Source organism: Diabrotica undecimpunctata, chromosome 4 (genome assembly GCF_040954645.1).
Source record: "Diabrotica undecimpunctata isolate CICGRU chromosome 4, icDiaUnde3, whole genome shotgun sequence".
Lineage (NCBI taxonomy): Eukaryota > Metazoa > Arthropoda > Insecta > Coleoptera > Chrysomelidae > Diabrotica > Diabrotica undecimpunctata.
In genome coordinates this window covers 977,412-999,773 of record NC_092806.1, presented here as the reverse complement: position 1 = coordinate 999,773, position 22,362 = coordinate 977,412, and the positions used below count along the sequence as shown (strand labels likewise).

General features: G+C 32.6%; 1 protein-coding gene across 4 annotated transcripts in view; it reads left to right on the top strand.

Annotated features, from left to right (window-relative positions):
* Positions 1–22,362, top strand: part of LOC140439031 (uncharacterized) — a 359,260-nt gene that overhangs the window by 265,249 nt on the left and 71,649 nt on the right. For all 4 annotated transcript variants that reach the window (XM_072528668.1, XM_072528667.1, XM_072528665.1 and 1 more), the window contains one exon: positions 17,354–17,555. In XM_072528668.1, coding sequence (XP_072384769.1) covers positions 17,354–17,555 — 202 coding nt within the window. The remainder of the gene's footprint in view (positions 1–17,353; positions 17,556–22,362) is intronic.

The following is a 22,362-nucleotide window of genomic DNA, read 5'->3' as shown; positions in this document are numbered from 1 at the left end:
GGTACTTACATCCAGCATATCTCCGCCCTTGGCTACTTCGTGCCTTACCAATGCAATTTCTGCCACGCATTATTGCATAGAAATTTGCTAGCGTTCTCTTACACCGACTGACATGCCATACCCGTACCAGAAAAGTCGGGGTTAAACACCATTGAAAATTGTAGTTGGTCGCTTCCTGTATGCCCACACTGTGTACATTAAATTGACCGGATTGACTTGCCCCTATAAGAAAATGTAACCTAGAAGTTTATAGAGTTCATCCATGGTTGATGGAAATCCAATATTCAAGTATTTTAGGAAAACTATTAATGTCTATGGTCATATTTCCATTATTACGTTTTATGGCATAATATACAGGGTTTCCTTTGTCTGGTTTTCTTCGATTATGGCTAACCTATGGATTATATAAAAAAAACTGCTGTATACAATATGTAACAAAGATGTCTACAATTTTCACAAATATTTTCGATTATACAGGGTCAGTCAGAACAAGGAAATAAACCAAAGTTGTGTTTTTTTAATGGAATACCATTTATATTAAAGCATATCAAACTGTTGCAATGCAACTGAGTTCAGTTGCGATCTTGAACCCATTCAGCCATGGTCTGAGGGTCAGCAGCAACTCCTAGTGGAAGTCTTACGTTTCCATGCAGGTTATCTGAGTAGTACTCAAACATCTCAACATATTTTTAAATAAAATGTAAGATATCTAAAGGGTTTTTACCCAAGTATTTAGTGGTTGGACTCATGTGCACCTAGTAACAAAACACTGATGATGGGCTTCTTAGCCCGAAAACATTCTGTTATATAGCCCGAAAGGAATTTGAAAGTATATACCTTTTATAAAGGATTGTAAATAAACTTTTTTTAAAGAATTAATTTTAAAAACAGTTAAGTCTATTAAATGTGAATTAAATACAGTTCAAATAATTTTAAAATTAAAAAAGTTAAACCATACAAACCCCAATTGACCAATATTTTAGAAGAAAGTTATGCTGTGATATTACAAAATTCTTCCTTTGTAATTAATAATTTAAATGAGGGATGAATACTTTTTAATTTCCATTTTCACATGGTTATTTTATAATTTATCTATTTTACCCAAAGAGAAGTATAAATGCGGGTAATTTTTACTATGGCGTAATATTCGACAATTTATTTTCTTAACATTGTCAGCAACAAACTTTCTGACGAATATTTTTCCAAAGAACAAGAAAAATGTATATAGTTTCCAAATCTTATTGCACAATCATCCCTGTCCTAGGTAGGGTGATAGTCATAGCTACCCTCCAGGTAGCTTTTGTTAGAATCACAGCCAAAACAAACCGTTCCACTAAATTCGGATTAATATACCGCATACAGTTCCAAATAACCCAACTAGACTTCACCAAAACAATCCTTAAGTAATCCAAACAACTACCAAACTAGGCTAGTGTGAATGCAAATCCCATTCCAACTAAATTTCAACTAAATGTTTAAGAACTTACTAGCCTCATTTCAAAACCCTTTTCCTCTATCGGGCTTAATATCATCTGTAAATAATAATATTATTTTCGTATACTTTTGGCAGCTTAGAAGTTAGGGTGAAAATCAAAGATAATAGAATAAAGCTATTTGATCTATCCTTAAAAAATACTTAGTAAAAATATACCAATAAGTTATACCTATTCTTCTTCTTCTTCTTGTAGTGCATATCCGTTTCGGATGTTCGCTACCATCACGGCAATTTGTATTTTGCAAACGGCGGCTCTGAAAAGATTTGTGGTTGTTGTCTTAAACCACGTACGTAGATTTTTTAGCCAGATAATCATTGGCCTTCCTGGTCCTCTACTTTTCCTTAGCTATTCACTTACAACTAATATTTGCGATAGGTTTTACACCTTGTCCTTGATTCGCACCCCACACACTTTGGCACGTTCATTGGTTCTGCTCGATACATAAATCTAATAGAGTATTTCACATTCGTAAAAAGCAAATAGAGACAAGACTTATGTCGCGTAGAGGTAAAACTGTAAAGACTGTGCTATTTTGACATAAAACTGTCCTATTATGCATTTACTATCAAGTAAAAACGATCACATTTATTATTCTACACGAGGATCGCCATGCATCCAAAGCTTCTGTACCAGCTCTTATATTCGTCTTTTCACATAAACAATGAATATTCGCTCAAGCACAGACATGCTTTAGCCGTAATAGTCACCGTCAATTACGATGTACACAAAAGCCACAAAACAACCAAAAACGACCATCTTCACTAACACTAATTACCCGAATAAGGTGTGCGCTATCGAAAGGTCAATTTATTTAAAGAAAATTACATAATATAAAGGAAGTGATCTCACGAAGAAGTAATTCTGTAGGGGCAATTTGAGTGCGACCTTCATTCTTCTTGGACCCCCGTGAAATGAAAAACTTATTAGAGCACACGTTGTCCGGAGTTTAAGATTGCACTCTTCTGGCCGGTAATTATGGTTATTTGTCTTAAGATTGTAGCTATTTTTGCCAGAGACGAATGCCAATATACAATATATAGAGAGATAACACAGGATAGGCTCGATAAAGTTATTAAAGCGATAATGATGTTTGAATTGTTTGAGTTTTGTGAATTAGATCGATACACAGCAAACTAGATTATTCTGAAAAATATATATCATATTATACGAGTATATTATGTCTACAAATAATATATATATATATATATATATATATATATATATATATATATATATATATATATATATATATTGTTATGCTATTTAAATTGTATTATATTGCTTACTTAGGAAAAATCCTGTCTATATTTATTAAATGAACTACTCTTCAATTAATCACAATAAATCAGCATTAATTAATTACAATCTCAGGCTATTTAAATTGTACGATTTACCTTTGATCGTGGATTCAAAATATTTTCCAATTGGCGTCCTAATCGGGATAGGTAATATGACCTGAATAAAATACATAGAATTTCAACTGAACTATATGTGAGATGTCCTTTATTTTAATGAAATTTTATATAACAATCAATCCTGTAATATTTGCATTATACTAACTTTAAATATATGAGAAGTTGTTTTCTATCATGGACCCAAATGTTATTTTACATTGATTTTTAATATGTGTTATAACTAAGCTCTTTTTATAATTCCTTTTTTTTTAAGTGATCGCAAAATTAACTGTCTCTATTATTTATTCAATTTATTTAATTAATAAATGAAAATCACACTCCGGCTCTAATGAAATTTGACTGACCTTTCCTTCTCTGCCGTTGCAATTCTATGGCCACGCCACAACAAAAAAATCCTTTCTCTTCTTCTGCTCCTATTGTGGTCCAGATGACGTACACCTTTCTCCTATCTGTCCTTGTATCTCCAAATGTTTCCGGCTTCGTCTGCTATTAATATTCTTATGCCCTTTGGTTTTCTATCTCTCTGTACCCCGTTCCTCACACTGGTCAGCTTTTACACCGCAAATAAACACACCCGGTAAATTACGTCTTCGGGACTTCAAACAAACACAAATCACAAAGCTCCTTCCTTCTTGGACGACGAAAACTGACTACCAACCTTTTTTTTCTCTCTCCTATCTCATAGCCAAAATCAACCTCCTTGCATTCAAAATTTGACCAATAAAAATCATCCACCTCTTGTGACGTATATCGTTACCACCCAACTCTCTCTATAAAACGTCATTCGGGTAATTCCAGAAAACAAACTTCTTTAATTATTCTAACTAAATCTATCTGCTTTACAAATATTTCTTACTAATAGCTACAAACGATACCTGTTTCTCAATTCAATGTCTTTTGTTAATAAACTTTTACCGATATAATCTTTCGGGGAGAAAACCACCGCAAATCCCGGTCTATTGTTCAACACTTTCTATATACACTTTTATTCCGGGTAAAACCATTCCACAATCACCGACTTATTTAAATTTCTTATCGATAATATTTGAAAGTCTTGTCTCTGAGGCCTAATGAACAATTCTTCGAACAACTTAAAATACATATTTTGTCTTATACAGGATGTTTGAAAATTCATATGCCCGTGTCTTTATGAAATATCAATAATTTTAATTTTTATTTAAGTAATAAAATTTGTATATCGGTTTTTTATTGCTTATGGACATTCAAAAGTACAACAATATATATATATATATATATATATATATATATATATATATATATATATATATATATATATATATATATATTGTTATGATTGTTTATTTTGACTTTAATCTTAGTTTATTGAGCCAATAAAAAATATAACTTATTTGTTATCAAAAGTAAAATAAACTCCTTATATTACCTGTGTTCGATCGATTCAAAGATTTTCTAGTTATCTTTTATCGGGATATAGAAGAAGAATATGAATAAAAATATATTATATTACAAAAAATTTACGTTTCTTTATTTTATATGAACGAATAAAACAATTATCAAAGTCTGTCGTTATCTTATCAATCAGCATACAAGAAAATAAATCAAATTTTTATAATAATAAGATTTTAAATCTACATACATTTATATTACGTGAAAACCAATTTTACTTTAATTTTTCTTTACTTGAAACAAGAAACAACAAAACTTTAAACTTTTGATTAGCCTACCAAAACCTTAGTTCTTAAATTTGAATGCTAATGACCATGATGTCCAACCGATCCTTCACAGATATAAAATTCAATTGTACAAAACACTTACAGCTTATTTTCTTATTGAGTTGTATGTTGGAACATACCCAGAAAAGTCCAGTCTCCTCAACGATGTGATCTCTTCTCTTTGGCACCTCGGCTCCTTCCTAACGTCTCTGCAAACCTCCTGCAGACTACACAAAAAAACAACTGATTTACTTCTCCAAACTCAGCTACTTATTTATGACACAAGGGCCTCCTTTTGTCAACTTGATGCCGTTAAACTACTTTCACATATACTTCACAAAATGCCCACGGTAGATACAAGGACCTCTTTTAATCTACTTGTTATCTCCTTCTGCAAAACTATTCACTTCTTTTCACAATGCCGGTATCCAAACTCACGAACCACACTCTATCTTGAGACCCTCGACTGTTTCCTTCGATGACCAAATTATAACTGCCTCTCCCTCTTCATGATCGGCTCACAAATTTCCATTTAAAAACGACCGTCCAATCAAAAGCTCAAATTGTGTTTACCATGATTTTGGAAAAGCCTAATTTCGGTTTCAGAGAAAAAACTAAATAGCTTACTTTAAAATTGGTTTTGTCAATACACAATTTATACATATTTCAAAAGATTAGAATATGGTCATTTAATACTCGATTATACAAACAATGAAAAGATTAACTTACAGGTAAAATGTCTTCTAATTCTAAACAAAGGTTTTTTGATAATTTTGTTTGAAACGGAAAAAGGCCAAACAAATTTCTGTTCTTGTCTAGACTAAATCTTATCTTAAATTACTATATACAATTTGTTTATATTGATATCTTAAAATTTTATTTCGATGGATTTTTTTATTTATTTTTTTTTTTCTTTGGTTGGGAAAGAAGAAGTATGACAATATATATATATATATATATTATTGTGATATTTCAAGTCTTGGTGCGCCAAGCAATAATTAGCTAATTAATTTTTTTTGATTAATTAAAATTATTTAAATGATATGATTATTACTCTATCACAATTTTAATTCTTTTATCTCAGGGTTAAATTCGTGCTTCAATATCTATGCTATTACATGTGTAAGGTAAGGTCCAGAGAATACCGGAATAATAAAAAACACATATGATCTAACACTATATATTGAAATAAAAATAATGAAATAATTCACACTCAAAAGTTTTCAATAAACAAATCTCATATAAGGATTCTCAAAATTTTGTTCTCCGTACGTGAACAATCAAAACTAATGGTACAAACAATATTAATTGAAATCTCAAAATCCCAAACTATTCTAACTCTCCTAATCAAAATATTTATATCCTTTCCAAATTACGTGTAAAAATTTTGTTATCAATAAAAGAAAAAAAAACTGCAGAAACAAAATATCTCTCTCTGATGATGAGTGGTCCAAATCCCTGTTCCTTGTAGACTATATTATCGACTCTCAACCGCTCCCTATGTAATCAGCAATCGTACAACAGATTGTTGCAAGTATATCGTCCTTAATGATCTCCTTCAAAAGCACAAATCATTCAAATTATGATAGCCTTTCTCCTCTCGATAAACTGAATCTCTCGTTGGCCCGAGTGAAAAATGACTCTTGGAATATCTTCTCTTTACGATAAACTGAATCTCTCGTTGGCCTGAACAGTGACTCTTGGAATATAAGTAGGAAAATATGACTTACAATATTTTGCTGCTCCAGCTTCTGTCAGATACACTAACTCCACAAAAACTCACTAACATTCAACACTACTGCTTGCTACTTCTCAGGAACCGCCAGAGAACAATCCTTGTTCCTCTTACAGATCTGGAAAACCAACTGACTCTATCTTTTCTCTCTCCTCAATCTCGCTAAACTTTCTCCCACACACTTATTCCACCTTTTTCAATCTCCGCCAATCACAACTCGTCACAATTCCCCCATTTCTTCATTCCGATAACAAACAAATTTTTACCTATAATTATAAATTTCCTAAAACTTATTTACAAATAATATTTTTCTATAAATCTTAAAAACTAACAAAAACCTCTTTCTATAATCCCTTCTATTGTCTTTAATCACTGCATTAATGGATTTTGAAAAACCCCGTTCAATTCTTTGGCTTTCACTTAAACTTATGCGGGTCACTCACGTATAACAAAGAAATGATTGATGTAAAGCTTACATTTTGTTTGGTACAGGTAATTCAAGGATTTAATAACTTTCCTTCTCCGAAATGTTTGTTGGATATTATCCTACTTATCTGAATTATTTTAATGTTTTTGAACTTTGAAATATTTTTAAACAAACCAATATTTTTCTCGATTTTACATATCATAACAAATCCCCGCCATTTGATCTGCCGAAAACTCTTTGTTAAATTTTAAAAATGACAAAAGTTTTCTAGGATCAAATTATTTCACTATGTTATTAAAATCTATTCATGATATTGATAGATGTCGTGAATGTTAAAAATACCCCGTATGTTTCCTGTCTCTATGTGCGCTAATTCATAACTATTTACCCCATTTTCCGTATTGACCCTATATGGACCTTCAAATATCGGCATCAATTTAGCACAAATACCATTTTGTAAATTCGACACCCTCAGTGCCTTCACTAAGACTTTATCTCCTTTCTGGAATTTGATCGGCCTTCTTCTTCGGGTTCTCTCTTGTCTTTGGAGATATTTCTCTCCACTTCGTCTCAATCTTCTTTGAACCAATTCGATCACTTCTTCGTATTGTTTGGGGGCGGTGTCTTCCCACGGTCTTGTAGGCATTGTTCCTTTCATTATATATAAAGGCGTCTCTTTGGTAACCGTATTTGGAGCACAATTCAAATAGGTCTCGATCTCAAACACTTTTCTGTCCCAATGTCGATGATGTTCTTCCGCGGCAATTCGTAGAAATTTTGTGACTTCTTGTATAAAACGCTCCGATGGGTTGCTCTGTGGATGACGGATGCTTATAAATTTTGTATCGATGCCTCTCTCTCTTAATTCCCTTTTAAAACGTTCGTTCCTAAAATATGTCGCATTGTCCAATAAAATATTGTCTGGTCTTCCCACCGTTTCTATAAAATTGTCTATCTTCCTAAGTATTTCAATTCCTTTTGTGGTTCTGCATGCGTACAATTTAACATATTTTGAGAAAAGATCCACCATAACTAATATGTGTTTATTCCTTTGAGTTGTTGGTATCAAATCGCTCAACATATCAATAGCAACAATATCCAGTTTCTTCCGAGCTACGACGTTTTTTGTGACGTTTTCATTTTTAAAGTTCCTACTTTTACACTTTTGGCATGTCACACAATTTCGAGTCACCTCCTTGGCTATTGTATAGTCCTGTCGACAAATGTAGTTCTCCCTGAACATAAGCCACACCTTTCTACTTCCAATATGTCCGTTGTCACAGTGTAACTTTAAAAAAACTTCTTTTGCCATTTGCTCCGTGATTACATAGAGTTCTTTACCATCGACCCTCTTAAAATATAGGTTATTTTCTTGTTCAGCCCTTTGCTTTTCTCTTTCATTCAATTCTTCCTGATTTTCCCTGATTTTGGCCAACGAAAATAAGCCTGCTTCTTCTCTCATTATGTTCATGCCTACGTGGAGAGTTTTGTGGTCCTCTTTGCGGAATTGTTCATCTCTCGTCAACGCATCAGCCAAAATATTGTCCGTTCCTTTGATATATTTAAATTCAAAATCATATTCTTGGAGTAAAAGAATGCCCCTATGAATTCTATTATTTACCAACCTATTTTTCATTATGTGTATCAACGCTGCGTGGTCCGTTTCAATGGTGAATCTTGCCCCAAGTAGGTAAAAACGTAATTTGTTTACACAAAATAACACACTGGCAAACTCTAATTCAGTAACGCTGTATTTTCTCTCATACGTTTTGGTTACACGGGAAACAAAACATATTGGCACCTCTATATCGTCTTGTATCTGTGATAACACCCCTGCAAATTTTTTTATGGAAGCATCGGTCCTGAGAATGAAAGGTTGCTCATATCTTGGGTGGTGCACTCTTACAGCTGTGGAAAACGCTCCTTTTAAATTTTTGAAAGCGATTTCTTGTTCCGTTCCCCATTTCCATCTGACATTTTTCTTAAGTAATGCTATTAGCGGTATTTCTTTTGTACTGAGGTCTGGTATCAGCTTTTTGAAATAGTTTACCATTCCTAAAAATCCCCGCAAAGTTTTTAAATTGGTTGGCCTAGGGTAGTTGTTTATGACTTCGATTCTATCTTCTGCAAGACTAATCCCTTTTGTGTCTAATTTGAATCCTAAATACAATACCTCTTTTTGGAAAAACTGACACTTTTGAATATTTAATTTTAATCCGGCTTGATCAAGTTCTTCGAGAACAGTATGAATATGTCGTAGATGGCTTGTTATATCCGGTGAGAAAATTAATAAATCATCTATGTAATGTACAACAAATTCTCCATGCCTATTTAAAATTGTGTGTAATGCGCGAACCAAAGCAGCGCATGCACTTTGTAGTCCAAATGGTACTACCCTAAATCGGTACACCACTCCGTCGATAGAAAAAGCGGTATAATTTCGACACTTTTCTGCCAAAGGTATTAACCAAAAACTGTGTTTCAAATCGATTTTGGAGAAAATGTGTGATCCTGTGATTCGTCCAAAAATGGCTTCTATGTTCAAAGGCGCTTCGTATTGCGCGATTGTGTGCGAATTAATGTTTCTTGCATCTAAACATAATCGCAAATCACCATTTGATTTTTTTACGCATACTATCGGGTTGATATATGGAGAGTCACATCTTTCGATCACCTTGTCTTTGATCATATTTTCAATTTCCTGTCCGACGCTTTGCCTGTATTTATACGGGATTGGATATGTTTTCGATTTAAAATTTTCTAAGTTTTTAACTTTAAAAGAATGTTCATAATTTTTAGCCACTCGGCTTTCTTCATTAATGAGATCTCCATAATTTTCTAAAATCTTCTCTATTTCCTTCTCCATGTTTTCTCCACATATTATTTTTCTTTCATCCTCAGTTTGTTCACATGTGTTCACTGTCCGTATTACTTCTTCACAAAATTCTGGATTCTCGTCCATAATTGCCATTTCTTCTCTGTCCTCTTCCGTTATTTCTTCTTCTATTTTTTCTTTATCTTTAATTTCTATCTGGTATTCCGAGCACCATGTTTCTATTCCTTTCATTTCTCTGCTTATAGCTTCTTTTTTTTCCTGCTTTCTTTTCGAACTCTTCTTCTTTTTTTTTATTCTCTTTTCCTCTTCGGATTGATTTTTTTCTTGAGCTTTCGATTTATCCTCTACCGTCATATTGATTTCTTTATGTTTTTCTTGTCCATTTATCCTTTCAGAAAATTTTCTCCTATCTGTTTCCTTTTCTTCTTCTATGTTGTCTGGTTCTGCTCTGATTTCCAGTTGATTTTCCGAAAAATTGATGGTGATATGTTTTTCACTCAATTCATCAATTCCCGCTATCATATCATGATTTAGATCTTCGATCACCACACATTGCATAATATAGAATTGGTCTCCCACTCTGATCCGTACTCCTAAACCTTCGTTTACTGTCGTCAATTTTTTATTATTTGCACCCACTAAAGCAACCCTCGGAATCTTATACACAAATCTGTCCATATTTAATTCTTTTACTAGTTTTTTATTGATTAACGAAATTTCCGATCCAGAATCAATCAGAATTTTAATCGCTTTATGTTTTATAAATGCATCTAAAAAAATTAGACTGGAATTAGAATTTTGTTTTTCGTTTCCCGCCAACTGTATAAACTCTCTCGGGTGACAAAATATACCGGAGAGTTTTTTACTTTTGTTTAGTGGATGCCTTATTGAAAATCCTGTCTGGATTCATTGAATACTTCTTCTTCCTCCTTTTCTATTGCCACATGATTCATCTCTCTTCTGTTTTGTCGTTGGAATCTCTGATTATTTCTATCGTCCCTTTGTTCGTTCGTATTCCTATTCGGAGGATTTTGTGCATCTCTATTCCTGTTGTGATTTTCATTTGTTCTATTTTGTGTATCATTCCGGTTATCGTAATTTTGTTGTCTATTGTAATTATTGTAATTTCTCGGCCTATATTCGTTTGTTGATCTGGGATGTCGGTTTCTCTGGTCATAATTTGATGAATACCTTCTTTCCGCTCCATTATATTGGTCATGTTGTCTTCTATTTCTCATTTCTTTTCTTTTCGCTTCTTTTAATTGAAGGAATTGGCACAAACTATCAATATCTTGATAGTTTCTCAAAATCACGTGATCTTCCAACGTTTCCTCAAAATGTCTGCTGATCATTTCTACCAGCTGTTCGGTAGAATATTTGTATTCTAGATATTTTGAATTGTTATATATCTGCAAAGCATATCTTTCTTCAGATATTCCCATTTTTTCGTGATATTTTCCATTCTGTAGCTCTTGGTTGATTTCTCTCTGTTTATTTTTCCCCCAGAAATAGTTGAGAAATTTATTTTCAAAATCTGTCCAGTTTTCAAACTCATCTTCCTTGCTTTCATACCATAACGCTGCTCCTTCTTTCAAATGGTTTCTAATTGTTTCTTTGCAATCGTCAAAATATCTAATATGTTGTAATTTGGTTTTCAAATTTTTAACAAACGGTACTGGGTGTGTTTTCCGAATATCCCCGCCAAATTGTATTTTCGCCTCGCTTGTTCCATGGATAATAACTTCTTTTCTCTCTACCCCTCTTAGTTCAATTTCTGCCATTTGTTTTTCATTTTGCTTTAATCTTCTTTCTACTTCCTTCCTGTCTTCTTGTAGCGCCATTTCAAATTTTTCTTCTAACTGTTCTAATTCCTTTTTCTGGACCGTCTTACTATCTTTCATTACATTTTCAAGTTTGCTTTCTAATTCCTCCAAATTATCTTTAATTCTCATTTCTTGTTCTTTCATATCATTTTTAATTTCATTAATCTCTTCTATTTGTTGTATCAGTTCTTTCTTTATCCCCTCAACACATCCTCTAATTTCCTGTTCATAGTTTTCCAGACGCTGCTCTATATTGTTCATTGTTTGTTTTGTTTCCCGTTGGTTTTCTTCCATTTTTAGTGATGTTTCTTTTTGGTTTTTCTCTATTGTTTGTTTTGTTTCTGCCATTGTTTGTGTCTGTATTTGCATTAGTTGTAATATTTTCTCTATTCCTGATAATTCTTTTTTCTCCTCAACTATTGTAACATTTCCTTCATTATCCGATCCTTCTTCAACAATTGTTTCCTCTTCTCTGTTATCCTCCTTCCTTTCCTGCATTTTACTTTGTCTCCTTGTGACAGACATGTTGTTACTTTTTGTTATTGTTTTTGTCCCCGCCAAATGTGAACTTTTACAACACTCTATATGTTTCAGAACACGACAATATTTCTCCCCAAATGTATTAAATTTTCACGACAAATATCAAATATGCAATCAGTAAAATTCAAATAATTCAAAATAAATATCAAATGTACGATTGGTAAAGAAAATAAAATCAAATAATTCAATAGCAGTAAATATCCACTAACTACGATCAATCAATAAATCAAATTTATATTCCCTGGAAAAATTGTCAAAATACTTTCAAATTCAAATTCCCTCAATGTTATATGTTTTTATCTCTGGATCACCTGTACTTATTCCAGATCTCTTTCCCTTCCTTCAAATGTAAAGCTGCGATATTTTCAAGCCCCACGTTTTGGAAGCCAGTTATTGTGATATTTCAAGTCTTGGTGCGCCAAGCAATAATTAGCTAATTAATTTTTTTTGATTAATTAAAATTATTTAAATGATATGATTATTACTCTATCACAATTTTAATTCTTTTATCTCAGGGTTAAATTCGTGCTTCAATATCTATGCTATTACATGTGTAAGGTAAGGTCCAGAGAATACCGGAATAATAAAAAACACATATGATCTAACACTATATATTGAAATAAAAATAATGAAATAATTCACACTCAAAAGTTTTCAATAAACAAATCTCATATAAGGATTCTCAAAATTTTGTTCTCCGTACGTGAACAATCAAAACTAATGGTACAAACAATATTAATTGAAATCTCAAAATCCCAAACTATTCTAACTCTCCTAATCAAAATATTTATATCCTTTCCAAATTACGTGTAAAAATTTTGTTATCAATAAAAGAAAAAAAAACTGCAGAAACAAAATATCTCTCTCTGATGATGAGTGGTCCAAATCCCTGTTCCTTGTAGACTATATTATCGACTCTCAACCGCTCCCTATGTAATCAGCAATCGTACAACAGATTGTTGCAAGTATATCGTCCTTAATGATCTCCTTCAAAAGCACAAATCATTCAAATTATGATAGCCTTTCTCCTCTCGATAAACTGAATCTCTCGTTGGCCCGAGTGAAAAATGACTCTTGGAATATCTTCTCTTTACGATAAACTGAATCTCTCGTTGGCCTGAACAGTGACTCTTGGAATATAAGTAGGAAAATATGACTTACAATATTTTGCTGCTCCAGCTTCTGTCAGATACACTAACTCCACAAAAACTCACTAACATTCAACACTACTGCTTGCTACTTCTCAGGAACCGCCAGAGAACAATCCTTGTTCCTCTTACAGATCTGGAAAACCAACTGACTCTATCTTTTCTCTCTCCTCAATCTCGCTAAACTTTCTCCCACACACTTATTCCACCTTTTTCAATCTCCGCCAATCACAACTCGTCACAATTCCCCCATTTCTTCATTCCGATAACAAACAAATTTTTACCTATAATTATAAATTTCCTAAAACTTATTTACAAATAATATTTTTCTATAAATCTTAAAAACTAACAAAAACCTCTTTCTATAATCCCTTCTATTGTCTTTAATCACTGCATTAATGGATTTTGAAAAACCCCGTTCAATTCTTTGGCTTTCACTTAAACTTATGCGGGTCACTCACGTATAACAAAGAAATGATTGATGTAAAGCTTACATTTTGTTTGGTACAGGTAATTCAAGGATTTAATAACTTTCCTTCTCCGAAATGTTTGTTGGATATTATCCTACTTATCTGAATTATTTTAATGTTTTTGAACTTTGAAATATTTTTAAACAAACCAATATTTTTCTCGATTTTACATATCATAACAATATATATATATATATATATATATATATATATGAATTCAGACGCCTAATATATAAGCGATGGTTTTTGCTTTTTCAAAAACCAATTTTGTGTCCTGTCTGAATATGATGATTGGCTGGGGCTGAAGTAGTAGCGAAGTGTTTTACAGATATAGGATGTTCCTAAATACGGTTGTTAATTCGTCGGTTTGTCTGTCCTATGTATATTCGTTGGCAACTGGAATTCATTGGGGATTTAGTCTTTTACGGATCTGACGAGATTGTATAACTTGGAGTGAACAGTAAAGATGGTTTTGATGTTTAGAGGTTTGAGTTCTACTGATCTTGTCAGTGACACCTTTGATAAGAAATAGAAAGATTTTTGGTTAATCAGGCCGCTAGGATTCTTTTTTGGATGGAATGGGGTTTAGATGTTTTTGAATGGTCCTATTAATTTGGGTTTTGCGGTAGCCATTTTGTAAGAGTGGTTGCCTCATTGAATTGATTTCGGATGATCTGTGATTGTCGCCGCTAAGTCTTATGGCAGGAGAAACAAGAAGACTGAATTGAGTTGAGTGGGGTGATAATGTAATTTGACGTAACTGGGCATTGAGATAACGGTTTGTATGGGTAGGTTTCTGATAAAAGGAATAGGAAAAATTGTGTGGTGTGTGTTTCTGAATAAGGACATCGAGGAATGTTAAAGATGCTTAAGACTCAACTTACATCGTAAATTAAATACTTAGTTTTTCAATAACTGTTGGTATGTTTTAGCCTATCCTAGGGTAGAGTTAGAATACCGGCCATAAAAAAAAGAATAAAGAAAAACTAACGTATTAGTTTAAAATTCTAAATGAATCTGCTCTTTAGTCTAGAATACGGCTGGTGCCTGATCGACCTACGATAGAGCAATATGGCAAGAAATAAGGGCTTGCGACTTGTTAATACTCCTCGTTAACTGCTTTTGCTGCTGTAGTCTTAATATTTTATATACTGATCATAAAATGATTACCTTTTTTAATTAATAGGACCCAAGCCGGTCCTGTATAAGTTCTCGCCTTACAACACTGTGGTTGCCCGATACCTGCGTTTCATTTTTCAATTGTAACCAAATAAAGAGTAAAAAGCATAATAATAGTGAATTAAATCTGCCTTTTCTCGGCAGAAAAAAGTTATAGTAACAAGAAACTTTTTCAGAAGCGGTTTAATCTGAAATCACGTATGAAATACTGTTTGTGGCATTCCTCGGATTCTGTTCGGTTATTGAACAATTTAATAGATTTTAGCGGTTTTGTTTGCTATATTGGGGACATAGGAAGTGACGAATAAGTACCTTTAAGATCTTTGTTAAGTTTGTAGATGATGATTTGTAAGCTGTGTTTTGTGTAACAATTTATTATGCTTTGTACAATTTTGTTTTAATAACAACTATGTTTTGTAAGGTTCTCAATATTAATCAACTTATTTTATGACCCTTTATCTTCTTCTAGTATCTTCTTTATAAATAATTATTTTCTAAAAAGTTCACGAACTTTGAAAAATGATATTTTTCTTTAGTTTATACTTGATATAATCTTTTGTATCGATTATTTACCTTATAGCAAATTCTATCATCTTTTAAATTGCTATCCACACAAATCCACCCAAACCGTAATTACTTCCAAACAAACTCACCTAAAACATGAAGTCATTTATTCACTGTACGTCCATGGTAGTTTTAAAAGTGAAGCCTTTGTTTGTAATGAGATTTCACATAATATATAATAGTCCTCGTCATATCCATACCCTAAGCGCCCAGCTTCTAGAGATAACCCATTCGCCAACGACCATCTACAATCCCAAAACATACATTACCCTGGATGGAGAGGTTGAAAAGTGAGCGATGTTAATACATTGATTCTCAATAGACAAAGATCAGGGGGAGATTGAATTTCTGTGATTTCCCAATCTCATTGCACAACGATATCTGTATTAGGTGAAGATCTAGCAACAGCCGACCTTTGTTTTGTAGTATACAATTTTTGTGTTGCTATCGACCGATCACCAACCCACCGAGAGCACACTACCAGAAGTTGACGAATAACCTCTTGCCAAAGTCAAATAGTTAATCTTCCGTTAAACATGTCAAAGACAAAGATCATAACAGTGGATAGACTACGTAAAAATCAACCACACATAACCACGGTTTGAGGTTCTGAGCTTAATTAGGAATTAATTACCTTGTGCTCGTGGGAAAAACTCTAAGAAAAGAAAGAGCTTTGGGAAGATGCAAGATATTTAAAAGAAAATAAAGTTACAGTCTCATGTAACTGGCAAAGCTTGTAAATGTGCTAAGAAATGTTTTGATGCAATCTCTGAACATGAAAGACACTGTATTATAAAAATATAAACTCATCTAAAAATAATGATGCAATAAACTTATATTTAGCGGCCTTGGTTCCCTTGGTTCCTGTACAACTAAAAAGGGCTAGAAAATACCAGAATGAGGATGGTTTCCGAGAACGCACAGTCTGTTATCATGTGAAAATTAAACGGAAAGCCAGAATGGAAGATGTTCTTTTGTGCAATTTCATGGTAAAACACGAGGTAAAGTTGATATTCTTGTAAATAAATTTAAAAAATCAAGCAAACCTACTAGGGACCTACGGGGTTTTTAAAGAAGGGTAACAACCTCACTGTGGGCAAAAAATTGATCATTTTCCCATGTAAATATCTATCTATCAGAAAATCTATGGTCCAAATATTAAAAATTGGTCGCAAAGTCGTACGGCTCGGAAACGCTCGGAAACGGCTAGACGAATCATGAGGTATGAGGTATCGATGGAAAAAGTGCGAGGAGACAATTATTAAAACAAATATGGCGTCGTGTCAAAGAGGCACTGTGACGTATTTTTATTGGATCGTGTCCGTGTCGTATGAGGTATCAAACGATTTGATTTTATGTATACAATAAAACTATATCAGGGTATCGTCAAAGTATGTAACGTCCACTAATAGGTATGGGTCTGACGAAACATATATACAGGGTATAGTCAAAAGTATGTGACTACAAGAAGACTACAGGTTATTGTCAATAAATGAAAAACTGGAATTGGATTATTAAATGTTTTTATGAATGTTTCATTTAATACTCTTGGCATTAAAAATATATTTGCTCTATTTCCATGTTAAAAGAGTTTATGTGGATGAATAAAAAACAATTAATACCCAGTAACATACGATATAAATAAAAAAAAAAACTAAAACGTAAACTAAAAACCCATATAGCAAATTTTTTACTTTTTACTACTGATTAATTGTAAGACGTAGGTACTTTAATATATTCTTAGAGTTTTACAACAAAACCAAAAATGTGACTTATCAAGTTATTTTCCTGTGGTCTTCAATTGGCCTCTAGGAATATATGACGAATCTATGCACAAATAACCCTGGGAGATTTATTCTTATATAAAATTAATTTTTTTTAATTATTTATAATATTGACACATTTGATAGTAAAGGGTTATACAACTAAAAACGTTTATTTACATTTATACTTATATTTAACCGTAAACGCTTGTTTATTGGCTTCAACTCTAAACGTTATATAAACATATTTTCCATTGCCGTAGGTGCCCTAACTCGTTCCCAGTTCCCGGTGTTCACCATCTATGCGCAGAAAAGTTGTCTCGGGGTGAAACCTTGTGAAAGAGCTTGGTGTATAGACCGAGTGCAAAATCACCGACTGACAGGATATGTAAGCAGCCGGCAAGTCGTTGGATCTCGTCAAGAGTGCCTTGAATTATGCCTTGGGGAGAGCGAATTCTCGTGCAGGTATGTAAAAAACAATTGTAATAGTGTAGAGATGGGGATGTTAATTAATAATAGACAACTAGCTACATGTAGACTCATTGGCATATTTTGCCAGGGAAAAACAAATTTGGATTAAATATAAATACATTTTTTATCAAAAAATAATCCAGGATTTTGATCCAGGATTTTTGTCTTGTAGAGCAACATGAGAAACACTTAGCAGTTTAATAATCTAAAGTTTAGTTCGGTATTTATACACTCCACATAAATAATTGCCTTGATTCATAATTAAACAATAAACAATATTATGTTGAATTTGTTTCTTTATTAAACTAAAAATGATTTTGACCAAAAAAAATTATTTTTTGCTGTTAAATGTAAAGCTTTTAATAATGAAACCTATTTAAATAGATCAACTGAAATTTTCTTTCCAAACTTTTAATATTAAGACCTTTAGTAATTAACAAATAGTTTTAGGTTTAAAAATGTGGTATGGTTTCTCATGAGATATTCTTCAAGTTTCCTCAATATACTTCACCTCTTTATTAAATATACTGATTTACAAATCTGTAAATATTCTCATCTCGCAATAATTTTCAAATGGAGTATAACGATATTAGTGCACTATCTTGTCGATTTTTGTCTTCCTGATCTAGTACACGATTTAGTAATGGTAGATTTCACGCCAATCTGGCACAAATAACAGTTATTACCCCAAACAGTCCCATCTCTTTAATTTATACGAACCAGGCGTTGTATTTACTGCACAATGAAAGTACTAAATCTACTGTAAAATACGTAATATGTGAAATGATAATGACAGGGCAATCCGGCCCGGAGCGCGATAATAGTAAAAGGATGTTAGGTTGGAATTGTGTGAATGCTAGTGCATGAGCATTATTTTTCATTTTGTGCTGAGTTTCAAAGAGTGTTGATTGCCATAGTCCAAGAAATATAAGTACATTTTCAAACAACTGTAAATTTTATTTTCTATTTCAAGTATTCCACGGACATAAAAGTTAAAAGCCTGCAGGATGATTTAACAAAGTGTCTATTAAAGAAAAAGATGAAGGAGAAAATACAAGTATTTTAAGAACGCTGGACAAAAATTAAAGCAAAATCTTAGGCTTAGTTAAGGAAGTTTTTGGTAAAAGTCAAGAAAAAATGTAGGAAAAAGAAAAAAACTGACCTGAAATTTATCTCAACTAAGTCACAACAATAAGTCAATAAAAAAGAATCAAAAATTATCAGAGGAAACCATTTTTTTAAGAAATAAGGGATGAATTTTATTGTTTTGTAGAGGGTTACTTATCGCTCTTTATAATAGGAAAATGATGCAAATCGAAAAACTAATAGGCTCCAAACACAGAGAGGAGCATAAAATAGGTGCATAGTATACCAAATGTATGAGGATTGGAGATATCAGAAGAAACTGTAACCTGCATATAAACAAACGGCTACTAAACAAAAATATAAAAAGAAATCAACAGCCTGCGCAAAAGATGCATTGAAAAAGTACCATATGAATATGAGTCTACCAATGAACTACCAGAATTCCTTGACAGGAAGAAAAAATAGTATACTCTTCTAATTGATACTAAATGGCATTTATTCGGCCAAAACAAAATGAAATAAACACAAATATCGTGGATTCTTGGACAAAAAACATCATAGAACATTAATAACCCATAGTTCTTGTCACTTTTTGTAAGTTTTTATTCACATAATGTACCAAGATGGTAATGATTACCAAAATTTAGACTTTTTGTGTAGACTGACCTTTTTATGCAACTTTATGAAGCGTTTAAATTGCTAGATTTCTTTATTCCTTATGTGTCTGTATATAGAGATATAAAAACGTCACAATTGTCTGAATAAAAGAGATGATGGCATCAGGTTGCCTTCAACATAGAAATCTTTCTTCAATCCCAATAAAACAATTTCTACTTCGTCTACCAATAGTCCATCCCAAAAAATAGTTGTGCAGTGTGCAGTATACAAGTAAAGTGATCTGTCGTCATTATTTCATAGCAATGAACTGATTACAAAAATTAACAATAATACATTTTTGACTAATAATTTTGTCCTGTGGGATATATAGGTACCTTTAATATTTGGAATTTCATATATTCTTCTAACACAGTCGTTACTGAAAATTCTTTCCTTTTAATATAAAATTCCACACGGAAAGGGTTCTTTGAAATTGATCTGTGCATTTAAATTTTTTATTTAGATCTATGTCGATTATTTAATATCATTACCAGAAAGAGCTGAAAAACTTATCAAAACCAGGCAAGCTGAAGAATCTCAAAGAAATATCTACACCATTCGACTTAGCTAGCTACAGACTGGTAATCTGTACCAGATATGTCAGTTAAAATTCTATTTATATTTGTTAGAAAAATGTCTTCCATCAGTTTTTATTTACAAATGATAGCTACTTAGCCAAAAGCTTTAAAGAGACGAAATAAAGCTCCCTTTAGTTTCAACTGGTCACTTTTGTTAATATTTGGACCAAACTATTAAGCCTTATGAGTTTTTGTGTCGGTAATTGTGCTGTTTTCAGATCATTAAATTAAAAAAAAATTAATTAAATTAATAACAAATATTTATAAATGATTGTCTGGGGAAACCAAATACAATTTAAAGAGGCAAGAAGCATTACAAGGGGCATTTAAAAATCTTTTTGAATAGACACTCCCTCTTTTGTATTGTTAGTCTTGAAACAGAATCAAAATACAAGCTAATGTTTGTATTTTGAGAACGATTTCCGAAGTGGAAATTGAAACGTCAATAAACGTATTTTAACCTTTAATTGTGGCTTATTCCCATTTAAATAGTAATTAATTTAAAATGCCACAAAAAAATAGCTTCAGAACAATATTAATTCTAATATGTCGAAATACTCATCAGGAAGTTCGTTTCCAGTGTTATGAAGAAGTTTAGCTGGAGGGAATGAAACTTATCTTTTAGGAACCCTGGTGAGTATTTACCCTCGGCGATTGCAAGGAGTTTTAAGTATTTGTTTGGCTCGGTTGTTTGAGCCTGCTATACTGGAAAGGACATACCTCCTGCTAAGCGTCAAGATTCTGTCCTTAATTGATGTTATGCTGGCTACTTGGTGTATGAGTATTGACGGGTAGTCCCTGCGCTTCCCCGTGCAGAGTATACCAGTAACAGTATAACGACTATACTTCATATTTATATGCCGCTTACTAAAAGTCAAAGCGTTAACATTATCTTAGTTTTTGGTTTTAATAACATTTATTTTAAATAAGTGAAGAACCTGGAAATAACAATAAACGTACTTTAAACATGAGATAGAATTAAGTTGTTTAAGATTCGCAATTGACCGTACTATTATCAATATTAAAATGATAACACATGAGAGTGAAGTTATTCTTCCATCACGGAAATCGCACTCTTCGTCTTTGGCTTGACTTTCGTTGTTTATAGCCTGAGCATGATTATCGGTCAATGTACATACACTTTATGTGAGGGAAAAGTGAGTTCGTTTGCCTGTTCGATATAGTTTTTTCCTATTGGAAGAGTTCGCTTCTTTTAACTTCCGCTAGAATGATTCTTTTCCGATAAAAGACTCTATTACACGTTATGTTGTGGATTAATAATTTTTTAAAATAAATATTTACATGGAAAATCAATAAAATAAAAGATTTTCCAAGAAGCTATAATTACCAAACGTTAAAAATTTTAAAATGGAATGACTGGAAGTGCTTGTCTTCCTTTCAAACTGAACTTAAATACGATTAATAGTTTTATAACAGTATCTTTATAAAAATATACAAATTGTGGGAAACAAATATCCAATCGAATCGAAAAAAAGTAGAGTTTAGTAATTCAGTACGTTTCCCCGTCAACGATAATATTGTTAGCACCAACATATATTAAAGAACGAGCAAAGGCCGAGTATATCCGACAATGGTTCCCAGACCTCCGCGGAGCTATTTTGCAGAGCAGTCAACAAAATCATGATAGCCTTGATGATCTTCATCATCCCGACCGGATAAGGCACTGAAGAAGAAGAAGAAAATGCCGAAACAGCAATTATGTCTATAATATGAAGAAATACACAATATACACCATAGGTAATAATAACAATTACAGGAAATACGCTGAGAGATCGAAAGAGAAGTGAAGACATTAAAAGAAAATGTAACGTACAGTGTATAAACGAATGAATAGAAAAAAAAATAAAATAACCATATAAGCAGAATGGGAGAGATCCCTGTCGTCAAAATAGCAAGAGAGAAGTCACCAATCGGCAGAAGACGTATCGGACGATCGCGCAAAAGATGGAGTGACAACCTTCCATAGAGATATTAATCCGCCAATGATGAACAAACAGAATTGCATATAAAGTGGAAGAAGTAGAAGAAGAATTAATAAGAAAATTTAGTTTAATAAATAACGAAACGCTAAAAACGAAAAGAGAAACAAATTACCAAAAAATATTGTAAGTGGAAGTCTTTTATAAATTTGAACAATTGTTTGTTATTGTTTATATCAAATTTCCCTAGTTTCTGAGTATAATTAGTATTATAACCGGAGAAGCATATTTAGTATTATTAAATTCCGACTAACATTTGGCTACGGAGACAATTCGTCTCTATAAAGTGTTTATTAGGACGTCCAATCACTTCACTAGTATACTGTTTTCTGCACTACAGTAGCATGACAGTAGGCTACTCAGTTCTTCTTACCTTTAAGGTAATCCTATTTGTAGTTCCATAATATTGGCAGATTTTGTATTATAAATAGTGTTGTTAAGTGACCCCCTAGGCCCTAGAGAATAGTCTTAATAATTCAT